The 11,360-nt window shown below is 40.2% G+C and overlaps 1 protein-coding gene across 3 annotated transcripts; it reads left to right on the top strand.

The window, feature by feature from the left end:
• Positions 1-6,304: 6,304 nt before the first annotated feature.
• On the top strand, positions 6,305-9,535 carry LOC125522808 (uncharacterized). Of its 3 annotated transcripts, XR_015611382.1 has the most exons (5): positions 6,313-6,777; positions 6,872-6,938; positions 7,836-7,922; positions 8,029-8,142; positions 8,265-9,535. XR_015611382.1 is itself a non-coding variant. In XM_048687836.2 (4 exons), exons 1-4 carry the CDS (start codon positions 6,750-6,752, stop codon positions 8,386-8,388), a joined length of 306 nt encoding a protein of 101 aa, XP_048543793.2. In that variant the 5' UTR covers positions 6,314-6,749; the 3' UTR covers positions 8,389-9,535. The 3 variants fall into 3 exon arrangements, 1 of the variants encoding a protein (XP_048543793.2); XR_007289975.2 differs by lacking the exon at positions 8,029-8,142 and having other exon boundaries at positions 6,305-6,777; positions 6,872-7,721; XM_048687836.2 differs by lacking the exon at positions 8,029-8,142 and having other exon boundaries at positions 6,314-6,777.
• The last annotated feature ends 1,825 nt before the right edge of the window (positions 9,536-11,360 follow it).

Raw genomic sequence — 11,360 nt, 5'->3', positions numbered from 1 at the left:
CCTAACACTAATGCATGTTGATGACTTAGATGTGCAACACACGAAGTAACGTATATCTCCAATTAATGAAGACTTACACTCTAAGTGTGAATACATTAACGCGGAATTTGACTTCGGAGCGCCACGATAATTGTGCGTCGTGTCTGGGTCTAATACTTCCTATACGGTGGGTAACGCCACCACCGAACTTTTGTTTGGAGTGTTTTCTGTTGGCGTTACATTTGCAAAGTCTTCGCATTTGGTTTGTCTTCAATATTGACATGACTTCATGTTTATCTTCACAATGTTGATTTGGTGTTATTCTGATATATATATATATATATATGTATATACACACACATAAACACTATTATGATCACGGGATCAGAATAATATTCTGATCACAACCTGACCTGCCCCGCTAGTAGTACGTTGAACTTCCGCCAACATTGCCCAAATGGGGCTTGCGATATACCATTGGAAAGCTATGGACCCCAATATCATGACCCAACTTAAATTTTTGGCAAAATATAAGTGGTTTAAGAGTAGTTTTGAAAACCGTTTTTTCTTCGCACAAAAAACATGAATCGTATTTTCGATCGCATTTCTAAACCGTTTATCAGAATGAGGCATATAATATGGCATTGGAAAGCTTCTATAAAACCGCTCCTTCCACATGTTGAAAGTTTTCTCTAATTCCCTATGGTTAAAGAGTAATTTGAAAAAAATGTAAAATTTCGTAAACCGAACATCTGAGTTCGTTTTTTCGATGTCATTTCTAAACGGCTAATCCAATGGAGGCATATGATATGGCGTTGGAAAGCTTATAAAAATGCGCTACTTTTTTATCTTGAAAAGTTTTTTTTCTAATTTTGAATGGTTTAAGAGTAATTTAGAAAATGGTCCAAGTCCTACCGAGTTTGTATTTTCGAGCTAATTTTTTAACCGTGCGTCCGAATGGAGCAAATGATATGGCGTTGGAAAGCTTGAACAAATGCGAAACTTTTTGGTATGTATTGTTTCTCCCAATTCTTTAGGGTTTTAAGTCAGTTTCGAAAATGGAGAAAAATGTATTTTCGCCTTAATTTCTGCAAACTTTATCAGAATTGGGCAAATAATATGCCGTTGAAAAGCTACGGAAAATGCGGAACTTTTTCATCTTGATGGTTTTCTCTGATTCTTAGCCGTTTTCAAGTAATTTCGAAAACGGCGGGATCATTCGTTCTGCCTCTATCGTGAAACAGATTCTTCGAAAATGCACCGCGTGAAGAACCAGAACTTCTCAGCATGTCTACCTGAACTTCACTCAGTTTTCGACGTGCTTTTTTTGCTCGTAGATCTCCATCCACTCACCGGAATTGAGAAAGTGATATACTGGTGGAAAGCTGCCGTAAACACACAACTTTCCCATATTAATCATTTTTTCATACTCGCGACGATTTTAAAAGTTTTTCATTTGAAATTCATTTTCTGTAGTAGTTGAACTTCCTGCTGTTTTCACGTTGAACTTCTATGACGTATTTTCGTTTGTAATTTCCTCATCCATTCGTCAGTGTTATACAAATGATATTTCTTTTGTACAAACCTCTCTCACAATAAATTTTTTAACTTTCTCCGACCGAGGACTTGAACTTATAACAACAAAAACTTTTAGTATTTGCTTTTTATTCTTTTTTTAATACCGAATGCACACCGTGTAGTACGTGAACTTCTAGCAGTTATCAATCTGAACTTCTCTCGGTTACGTGAAAATATCTGAGTTTTTTATGAATATTAATCTGAATTTTGTAAATTCTTTTTTATGAAGTTTGAAGCGCTCTACTTTTTAAAAGTTGAACTTCTTGTTATTTTATTTTTGAATTTCTTGTTTCCATTCTTTAATAATGAGGAAAATCTGAGTTTTCTATAATCATCGAACTTCTCCATCTTTTTAATATGGACTTCCTGGTTTTATTTCTTAATCTTTTTTATGAAATTTTGAAGCGCTCTATTTTTAAAAGGTAAACTTCTTGTTATTTAATTTTTGAACTTGTTGTTTCCATTGTTTAATAACGAGGAAATCTGAGTTTTCTATAATCATCGAACTTCTCCATCTTTTTAATATGGACTTCCTGGTTTTATTTATTAATCTTTTTTTATGAAATTTTGAAGCGCTCTATTTTTAAAAGTTCAACTTCTTGTTATTTAATTTTTGAACTTCTTGTTTCCATTCTTTCATAATGAGGAAAATCTTGGTTTTCTATAATCATCGAACTTCTATATCGAACCGCTCTAACTTTTTATTTGAATTTATTTTATGTATTTTTAGAAATATGAAAATTGTAGTTTTGGTAGAAACATCAAATTTCTTCATTATTTTGAATTGAACTTATTTGTTTTATTCTTTATTAACCAAAAAAATCGATTTTTTAATTAAATATCAAACTTCTCCATGTTTTTAAATTGAGCTTCTTGGTTTTATTTTCAAGCAACGAGAAAAACTGAGTTTTTAATGTACATTGAATTACTCTGTTTTCTAAAATTGAACTTCTTGGTTTAATCTTTAGTATCGGGGAAAATCCAAATTTTAGAAAAAGGTAGAATATTTTTAAAACTTTTTTTGTTGTTCCCTTATTTTAATTTGAACTCATTAGTTATTCTTTAGAATGAGAATCTGAGGTTTTTATCAACTTTGAACTTCTCTGTTATTTTAATTTGAACTTCTTAGTTTTATTCTTTAGTAGAAAATCTAGTTTTTTGAACTTCTTTGTTTAAAATTTTGAACTTCTTGGGTTTTTATGAATTTTAAAGTGCTTTATTTTTTGTTTGGACTTCTCACTTTTCATTATGTAGTGATGAAAAAAATCTTAGTTGTTTTAAACAGCAAACTATCCTTTTTTTAGTTTGAACTTCTCCGCTTTTTTATTTTGAACTTCCACGTATTTATTTTAGAAATGGGGGAAATAAAACTGATCCATTTTACCTTATAAGGAATTTCATGATTTTTATTTTTAAGTTAAACACATGATTTTTTTTCTTTTCCTACATATCTAGGTTTTTCGTACAAGTTTGTTCGTAAAATTCCTTTATTTTTTTTTGTTTTCATGAGAGAGCTTCTATATTTTTTGCGAGAAAAGAGGTGGAGGCGAGTATTAGAAAATTTTGGATTTATTTTATTAATTTTGAGCTTCCAGATTTGAACAATTCGAACTTCTCATAATTTTGTCAATGAACATTTATTGGGTTTGTCTTTTTTGTTTTTATGAACAATTTTTTTATTGTGTTATTTTTTCCACATGCTCGCATACACCTATTACTTATCAGGAGCTAATCGAGGATACTAGAGCACATTAGAGCACATTGCATGGTCACACATAGTCTTTGTTGTGCACGCTAGAACGAATAAGTTTAAACCACGAAAATGCTCAAACGTTGTAGAACCTTCGTGCAGTTCAGGTACAACAAGATGATTCTCATGCACATTACATTGAATAGCTAGCATGCCCAAAACAGGAACACACAGATTTTACATCTGTTAGATCATTGAAACTCATGTAAACTGAAGTATCACCAAAATGAAAATTGCCATAAAAAAATCAGAACGTGAAACCTCATGTTCATGTTGTCGTTGAAGCAAAAAAAATAGAGAGTGAGAGACGTAGTGGCCGAAGAAGTCAGGGAAATCTTCCAGTCAGGGGAGGACCACCCTGCCAACGGAGGAGGGGGTGGACTGTCGCGACACTGGGGGAGCAGACGAGCATCCACCCTGTGGGGCAGCCGGGAGGTTGGGGTAGGCGGCGACGTGGGGAGGGAGGAGGCCGGCGGCATGCTTGGGCTCGCCGGGACGTGGATGCAGGGCGCCAGATCCCGGCAGGAAGGTGGATGCAGGGCTCGCCGGGACGTGGATGTAGGGTGCTAGATCCCGACCGGAAGGTGGATGTAGGGCTCGCCGGGACGTGGATGCAGGCTCGCCGAGAGGAAGGTGGCAGCGCGGGGTGGCGTGGGTGGCTCTCATGCCGGCGGCGGTAGATGAGGACGGCCGCGGCAGGATAGGAGGAAGGTCGCAGGGGCAGAGCGGGAAGGTCGCGGGGCTTGTGGATCTCGGGCAATGGTGATTATGGCGCTGGGCCGCGCGCGACCATGGCGGGAATGCGGCTGCGGGACCCCGGAGGTGCACGAGCAAAGTGGACGGCGGCGGGTGCTACCTCTTGAGCACTGCGTTGGATTTCCCCGAAGAGGAGAGGATGATGCAACAAAGTAGCGTAAGTATTTCCCTCAGTTTTTGAAAACCAAGGTATCAATCCAGTAGGAGGCTACGTGCGAGTCCCTCGTACCTACACAAAAACAATAGCTCAACGCAACCAACGCGCTTAGGGGTTGTCAATCCCTTCACGGTCACTTACGAAAGTGAGATCTGATAGAGATGATAAATAATATTTTTGGTATTTTTGGTATAGAGATGCAAAGTGAAAAGTAAAAGCCAAAGTAAAAAAGCAAAGCAATAATAAAGTGATGGAGATTGATATGATGAGAAAGAGACCCGGGGGCCATAGGTTTCACTAGTGGCTTCTTTCAAGAGCATAAGTATTCTACGGTGGGTGAACAAATTACTGTTGATCAATTGACAGAATTGAGCATAGTTATGAGAATATCTAGGTATGATCATGTATATAGGCGTCACGTCCGAGACAAGTAGACCGACTCCTGCCTGCATCTACTACTATTACTCCACTCATCGACCGCTATCCAGCATGCATCTAGAGTATTAAGTTAAAAACAGAGTAACGTCTTAAGCAAGATGACATGATGTAGAGGGATAGTTTCATGCAATATGATAAAAACCCCATCTTGCTATGCTCGATGGCAACAATACAATACGTGCCTTGTTGCCCCTTCTGTCACTGGGAAAGGACACCGCAAGATCGAACCCAAAGCTAAGCACTGCTCCCATGGCAAGAACAACCAATCTAGTAGGCCAAACCAAACTGATAATTCGAAGAGACTTGCAAAGATAACCAATCATACATAAAAGAATTCAGAGAAGATTCAAATATTATTCATAGATAGACTGGATCATAAACCCATAATTCATCGGTCTCAACAAACACACCGCAAAAAGAAGATTACATCGAATAGATCTCCACGAGAGAGGGGGAGAACATTGTATTGAGATCCAAAAAGAGAGAAGAAGCCATCTAGCTACTAACTATGGACCTGTAGGTCTGAAGTAAACTACTCACACTTCATCGAGGGGCTTGGATGATGATGTAGAAGCCCTCCGTGATCGATGCCCCTCCGGCAGAGCTCCGGAACAGGCCCCAAGATGGGATCTCGTGGATACAGAAAGTTGCGGCGGTGGAATTAGGTTTTTGGCTCCGTATCTGATCGTTTGGGGGTACGCATGTATATATAGGAGGAAGGAGTACGTCAGTGGAGCTTCGAGGGGCCCATGAGGCAGGGGCGCGCCCTAGGGGGGGCGCCCTCCACCCTCGTGACCGCCTCGTGGCTTTCTTGACGGAGGGTCCAAGTCTCCTGGGTCTTATCTGATGAGAAAATCGCGTTCCCAAAGGTTTCATTCCGTTTGGACTCTGTTTGATATTCTGTTTCTCCGAAACACTGAAATAGGCAAAAAAACAACAATTCTGGGCTGGGTCTCCGGTTAATAGGTTAGTCCCAAAAATAATATAGAAGTGGAAAATAAAGCCCAGTATAGTCCAAAACAGTAGGTAATATAGCATGGAGCAATCAAAAATTATAAATGTGTTGGAGACGTATCAAGCATCCCCAAGCTTAATTCCTGCTCGTCCTCGAGTAGGTAAATGATAAAAACAGAATTTTTGATGCGAAGTGCTACTTGGCATAATTTCAATGTAAATCTTCTTAATTGTGGTATGAATATTCAGATTCAAAAGATTCAAGACAAAAGTTCATGTTGACATAAAAATAATAATACTTCAAGCATACTAACAAATCAATTATGTCTTCTCAAAATAACATGGCCAAAGAAAGTTATCCCTACAAAATCATATAGTCTGGCTATGCTCTATCTTCACCACACAAAGTATTTAAATCATGCACAACCCCAATGACAAGCCAAGCAATTGTTTCATACTTTTGACATTTTCAAAACTTTTTCGATCTTCACGCAATACATGAGCGTGAGCCATGGATATAACACTATATGTGGAATAGAATGGTGCTTGTGGAGAAGACAAAAAGAGAGGAAGATAGTCTCACATCAACTAGGCGTATCAACAAGCTATGGAGATGCCCATCAATAGATATCAATGTGAGTGAGTATTTACCTACCACCGTAAAAGTATTTACCTACCACCATAAATTTACAGCATGAAGTAAACCACCTCACCACCCACGAGGCCATGATATCGCACTCCTCCCCGACTGTCCCAATCCGCTGAAGCCGACGGCGACGCCGACGCCGTGCCCCTCCACTTCCTTCGTCGCCGATGCCCTGCTCCCCAACCGGCAACAATGTCTCCCCTTCCTTCAACGCCGCCTACTTCTACTGCGTGAACACGTCGACCTGACCTGGATGGTGCAGAATCGACTACCTGGCCACCACCGCCGCTGGCTCGCGTAGACCAAGACGAATGCAACGCGATGTGGCGCAGTCATGTCCGTCGGCCGAGCACAAATCAGGGGTTGACACCTGCACCGGCAAGCCGTCCCCAGCGCATAGATCGCCGACGCCCTGCTCCCCTCACCTCCTTCTCCTCCCTCCACCTGCCATCTAAAGTTGAATCGGATCCAGTGGTCTCCCACTGCCTCTAATGTCCTCAACGACCTGCTCCGACGCAGGTTCTGCACCTTCCTCACACCCACTCCTTATTTTTCTTTGTGTATGCCTTCCATCCTTTTCTCACCCTACTAGATCTGCTTGATTACGTTACAGGGGTGCAGGTCGAGGTCCATATGTCCCCAAGTTCTCCCATGTTTGCCTTCGGTTCCACCCAGGCTAGGTAATGTTTGATTTCTGATCCCTTCCCAATCTCTCAAGTTCACACAATTTTGTTAGGCCTCATTTTAGCTAGGTTAGGATTAACTGAGTGCACATCCATAGTTGCAAAACGTTCTAGACATTTCCTTGTAAAATTTCTGGATATCAAGAGCCCAGAAGCCGCTGGAATCGATCACCGCCTCCCTGCCGGCTACCGGAGCGTACTAGTCATGCCAACCTCTAGACCCTATCCATTTAATTTCCTGGTGAAGCTGATCTTCAGGTGCCTCACAAGATTCAGAAATTTTATTTTCTGTCCATTGTCGTGACTATCAATTTCTTCCTTTCCTGCATGTTTGGTCCAATTCTTTGATACAGTGGATTTGAATAGGATAAGTTACTTAGTTGCTAGAGCTCTTCCTGGTTAAATCATTTAGACAACATAGAAAAAGTTCAGAGAAGGTTAAACGAATCTTATTTTTGTTATGGTTTTCCAAAAAAGCAAGTTGCAGCTTGGTACTGCAAGTGCAAGGAGATTACGCATTAGGTACCATACTGTTGGTCTTTTCAAATTTACGGTGTGATTAAATTTTCAGGGTGTGAAAGGGCATGTCTCAAGTGATAACCTGGTAGAAAAAGCCTCTGAGGCAGAGTCTGATTCTGTGTTTCAGCCCTCAGACTCTAATTTCTACAACATGTCAACACATGTTCGTTGGTAAACAGTTTTTTATTGCCCACTAGTTGTCTGAATGCATAAGAAGGAGCTGATAAATTGTAGATTTGCAGTGATGTGTCTGTTCACGAGGTGAGCTCAAGCATGAATATGACGAGCTTTTTATAGTTAAGATTGTGTTATTGATTTCACTTGGGGTTTTGTGTTCCTGTGTTGATTCATGCGAGTTGGTTGCATGCTGTGCAGAGGAGGGGCAGTAGCATCACGATGCGGGTGGCGGGGTGGTAGGCGGCAGCGTGGCAGCAGGATGGTGTTGGCAGCTGTTACGAAAAGGTCAAATCTTTCTCCATATTGTTTCTTTTCTTTCAGTACTACTTTGTGGAAATTGCTCATAGCATGCTTTCTCTTAGTATTGGTGATTTATACTCTTGTGTTGCAGTGCATATACCCGTTAGTGTTCCTAACGCCAGCATGGATACAACCTTGGCATCAAGCCACTTGCAATTTTTCTTCAACTTGCATTTTGGGACTTTGGTAGATGTTAATTTTCTTGGCAAGTTCTTTTACTGTTTCTTTAATCTCATGTAGATACCAATATTCAGTTCCAAAAGAAAGTTATTTGTTTCCAATGGCGGATCCAGGATTTCAAGTCACCCGAGTCGGTTCATTGTGCAGGTCTGTAACACTGTATGCTAGGAGGCAAGACTGGCGGGGGTTTAAGGACACACATTCTGGCTACCCGGGGCGGCCGCCCATACCAGCCCATACGGTGGCGCCGCCCCTGTTTGTGTCCAATTAGTGTTGTTACTGCTCATTCGTTAGTTTATTTTTCTTGTTGTAGGGATCCCCGTGAGGCCTCACCATATTACTAGGCTCTACTTTTTGTCATGAACGATGATGAACTCCATCAAAACATAGTGTTTTATTTTTTCCTCTACGGAATTCCCCCTTTGTGATTGTGAATTGTCTTCAGTTTTATAGCTTAATTGCCTTGTCAAAATCACTGGTTGAATTACCATAGTTTTTATTTCGGAAGGTACTATTATCTAGGTTTGGATTTAAAGTAGATATAACTCCTATTGGGGTTGAAGTAAATACTTCATGTAGAATCCTTTTTGAGATTCTTGTGTGCCATAGTTGATTTTCACATAAAAACTAGGAATATTATGTCATTAATTTCTAGGTACATATTATATCAGAAAAATCATCCCCAGGCGTGCCATTTTTCAGTTCATATAGCTAACAGTGTAACATAAATGTGCAGTAGCATAGCAGTTTTATACTCCTTTCCGTTTCATGTTTACTCCTTTTTGTAAGCTTAGGTATGGGTACATATATCTTTACCCACCACAATACCATAAGCATGCTCGATCAAGGAGACTAAGCAAAACCCTACGAGCAAAAAATTCCAATTAAATTGACAAGAAGATATTGAATAGCCTCAGTTATCATTTCACCCTGTTTGGAGTTGGGCGATAAGCGCCACATTTACAGACATTTCTTGTTTGTACGAATCCTTTTGGTTTGTTTGGTAAATATGTTACCATCTGGTGTAAAAAATCTGGTATTTCTAATAAGTGAGTACTGATTTCTTTTATTTGCAAATGCAGTCGACCAAATAATCTCACTTGAACTACATTTGTGAATTTATCAGGATATGATATAGGGATTTGATATGAAATGGAGGAAAGGAAGTTCTTTGTAAGCTACTTGCAGACGAAGAGGAAGTATCTAGAGTCACTGATGTGCAGTTAAAACGCGACACTCTTAGTTGTACAGTACCATGTTAGAGGACCACCTCAAAATCTTTTCTGTTGTAGAAATTTATGTAAAATTCTTTTAAGCTTTACATTTTTATGGACACACGAAGCCATGTAAAAATTTGTACATCGTGTGATTTTAAGATACTCCAGGTCTTGGGATAACTCGTGACTGGTGATTTTATATTGACAAGTGCAATTGCGCAGTAAGTTATAACGTTATATCTTACTGGAAGATTTTTATTTGGTCCTACTTTATAAATGCATTGGCGCTAATGGTTGAATGCTAGATTGCTTACAATTATTTACAATGATTCATGTTGTCATAAGATATATATTTTTGCAAAAATCACAAGCAATTTTTAACAGGCACATTGACTACATATAGGTTTGTCACGGTTGTTTGGTCATGATTGGTTCACGGAGGAAAAAATAGACCTATTTTTATTTATATATGGATGGACAAAAAGACCTGCTAGTTGTAGACAGGTTCGTCACGTCTGTTTTGTTGTGGTTGGTTCACGGAGGAAAAAAAGGACCTACGATACCTCATCTAATATGGTATTCTTATGTCAGTGGTAATTGGTAATCTTATGTCACAAACAAAAAAATCTTTACCTCGTCTAATTTGGTGGTTGTTAGTTCACGGAGGAAACAATAATCTTGCGGCTGCTAACCTTTTTCTTACGGAGGTCGGGAGGTGGTTCGAAAGAGATGGGGCTGCACATGTACGGGGGACTGACTAGGGGTGACAAATAGCGCAACCATATATATATATCTGTGTGTGTGTTAGTGTTCTGTCCTCTACATCATTCATTTATAGCTATGTTTTCTCGTTTGAATCTTTTGAACTAAGCGAATGTGATCGAACTCTAACTTCTCTATGCTTCCTTCTCAAATCTATCTATCCAAATCATATGCATTCTATTGAAACCATCGAATGTCTTCTCTGTGTCCTTCTCAGCAGAAGATACAGAGACAAACATTAAATCTGTTTTAAATTCTCAATCCTTATTGCCTGAAACCCGGAGAAGCCAGAACGACCACCCGACAGTCCAGGCGTGCATGGGAATATGGAACAACATCCAATGTGTTGCATGTTCGCCATGTGTCCCTTAGATGTGAACCGCCAGGGGCACCTGCGTAATTGCGTTGTGCTGTCCCTATCCCTATAAATACACATCACATCACGGGCAAAATCTCTCTTCCACCTCTCCACCTCAGACAAACCCTAGCGCCACCGCTAACTCTCGACTACGCCGGCGACGAAGCGCTTAGCTGCCGCGACCTCACCAACGCCGTCCTCACGCCGGTCACGGACATCGTCTTCTCCGCCGCCGCTGTAGGTGTCTTCCATTGCCAAGTTAGGGCACGGAAGATCGAACTGCTTGGCTTCCTCTCTACTCCGTCTAGCAGTTCTTCGTGTGGTAAATAAAACCTCCTTTTTACTGTCTTTTTGATCCGATAGATTCATCCTTTTCAACCTCAAGTGGTTTCTGCTCTACAAATTTCGATCTATCCTGTTCCACATCTCATATCATGCCTATTATATTCACTTATGCTTCACAAAGTAGTTAGATTCCTCACTTGTACTTATTCTTGGATTCATACAAATCTGGAACCAACTCTCAACATATAAATGAATGTCTTCGCGCTATGAGGTCAATGTCTTCTAAACTGATTTATCTTCAAAATCTTCTGAGAAAGCATATGACCTCTTCCCCTTCCCTCGCATCTCTAATGTTGTCACGGGTACATGTCCATAGGAGAATCCCTTGGTTCTTATAGTCTGCATTCATTTGCAGAATTCTTACAGCATCACATCAATTCTCCCAAAGCTAGTTCCTGTCTGACCAGCAGACGGAAGCCTCTGACAGTTTTGAAGCCATTCAGTCTGAACTACATGGCCGCAGATAAGTCAGCAAGGAAGGGAGGCAGGAAGCGCCGTGGGGATACATCAAAGGATTTGCCCGAAGATCTCTATGAGCTGTACAAGACTGATCCTGAAGAG

This window comes from Triticum urartu, chromosome 7A (genome assembly GCF_056163025.1).
Source record: "Triticum urartu cultivar PI428250 chromosome 7A, HENAU_Tu73, whole genome shotgun sequence".
NCBI classification, from domain to species: Eukaryota; Viridiplantae; Streptophyta; class Magnoliopsida; order Poales; family Poaceae; genus Triticum; species Triticum urartu.
This window is presented reverse-complemented; position numbering and strand designations above follow the sequence as displayed.